At 49.9% G+C, this 1,404-nt stretch overlaps 1 protein-coding gene across 1 annotated transcript in view; it reads right to left on the reverse strand.

Moving 5' to 3' along the window:
* LOC109938209 (fructose-bisphosphate aldolase C-like) overlaps positions 1–1,404 on the reverse strand; it is a gene marked incomplete at its 3' end in the record, with an annotated part of 6,760 nt that overhangs the window by 1,528 nt on the left and 3,828 nt on the right. Inside the window, exon 3 of the mRNA XM_048621374.1 lies at positions 144–355. Within this exon, the coding sequence (XP_048477331.1) occupies positions 144–355 (212 nt within the window). The remainder of the gene's footprint in view (positions 1–143; positions 356–1,404) is intronic.

Here is a 1,404-nt window from a genome sequence, read left to right on the forward strand (position 1 = left end):
AGCGCGGCGCTCCCCCAGCGCTGACCCTCCGACAGCGCGGCGCTCCCTCAGCGCCGACAGCCCAGTAAAGATGTGTGACCCATGGGTCAGAGAACGACTGACCGAGTTGATGTCTGGATGGAAGCTGAGAGATGTGTGCTCACCTTAATCCCCACGGCGATGCCCTTGTCTTTGACGAGTTGCGGAAATGGCGTGCCATCGTCGGTTTTCTGGTACAGCGTCTCGTGGAAGAATATGATTCCCCCGATGCAGTCGCTGATGTCGCCGTTCGCGGTGAACAGAACCTGCCGGAAAAACCGACGATTCTCTTCTGTGTTCTCCACGTTGATGTTCTTCAGACGTTTGCCCATGGTGCCTGGGGGCAGAGCAGAACATGGGGTCATGGGGGCCAATGATGGGGGGTGCTGGCGTGGTGATGAGAAGGAGCCACCTTCTCTATCCCAACACCGTGTCTAACCCTTTGTTGCCCGCTTCCTCCGGTCTGCATCATCATCTTCTGTGGCCGAACTCTTATATCTTAAGGCTTGCTTCACAGGTAATCTCGAATACGAGCTTCTAACTCATTGGAGCAGACTTAGGCCAGTTGGCCCAGCCGGCCTGTTACAACATACAAAATAGGAGCAGGAGTAGGCCATCTGGCCTCTTCAGCTTGCTCTGATATTCAATAAGATCATGGCTGATCTTTTTCGTGGGCTCAGCTCCACTTACCCAACGGCCAACCATAACCCTCAATTTCTTTACTGTTCAAAAATCTATCTTTCTTTGCCTTAAAAACATTCAATGTGGTAGCCTCAACTGCTTCACTGGGCAGGGAATTCCATACATTCACAACCCTTTGGGTGAAGAAGTTCCTCGTCAATTGAGTCCTAAATCTGCTCTTATTGTGCAGCTCTGCCCCCTAGGTCTGGTTTTACTCGCCAGTGGAAACAACCTCCCTGCTGTTATCTGATCCATTCCCTTCGTAATTTTATACGTTTCTCTAAGATCATCCGCATTCTTGTAAATTCACATGAGTATAGTTCTGTCAATAAACAAGATCGTGGCTGAAAAGACTGAAGCCTGAATTTCACTCTCCCTCCTGCATCACCCAATAGGGTCGTGCTCCAACTTTGAATCTACCTCTGATCCGTGGAATCAAAGCATGAACCCCTGACAGATAAATTCTCCTCACCCTTGTCTCAAATCTCGAGCTTGGTTCGTCAAGGCTGAGATAGTCAGATTTTCAAGTCAGTCAGTCATGAGGAATCGAGTGGGGAAAGGGCAGGAAAGAGAGGTTAAGGATTATCAGATCAGACACAATTTTGTTAAATGGCAGATGTACCCAATGGGCTGAATGGCCTACTTCTTGCCGGGGCGCATCTCTGTAACCTGCTCCAGCCCCCACACCCCTCCCTATCTCTGTAA

The sequence above is a fragment of the Rhincodon typus genome, unplaced genomic scaffold, assembly GCF_021869965.1.
Source record: "Rhincodon typus isolate 14 unplaced genomic scaffold, sRhiTyp1.1 hic_rhity00000597, whole genome shotgun sequence".
Lineage (NCBI taxonomy): Eukaryota > Metazoa > Chordata > Chondrichthyes > Orectolobiformes > Rhincodontidae > Rhincodon > Rhincodon typus.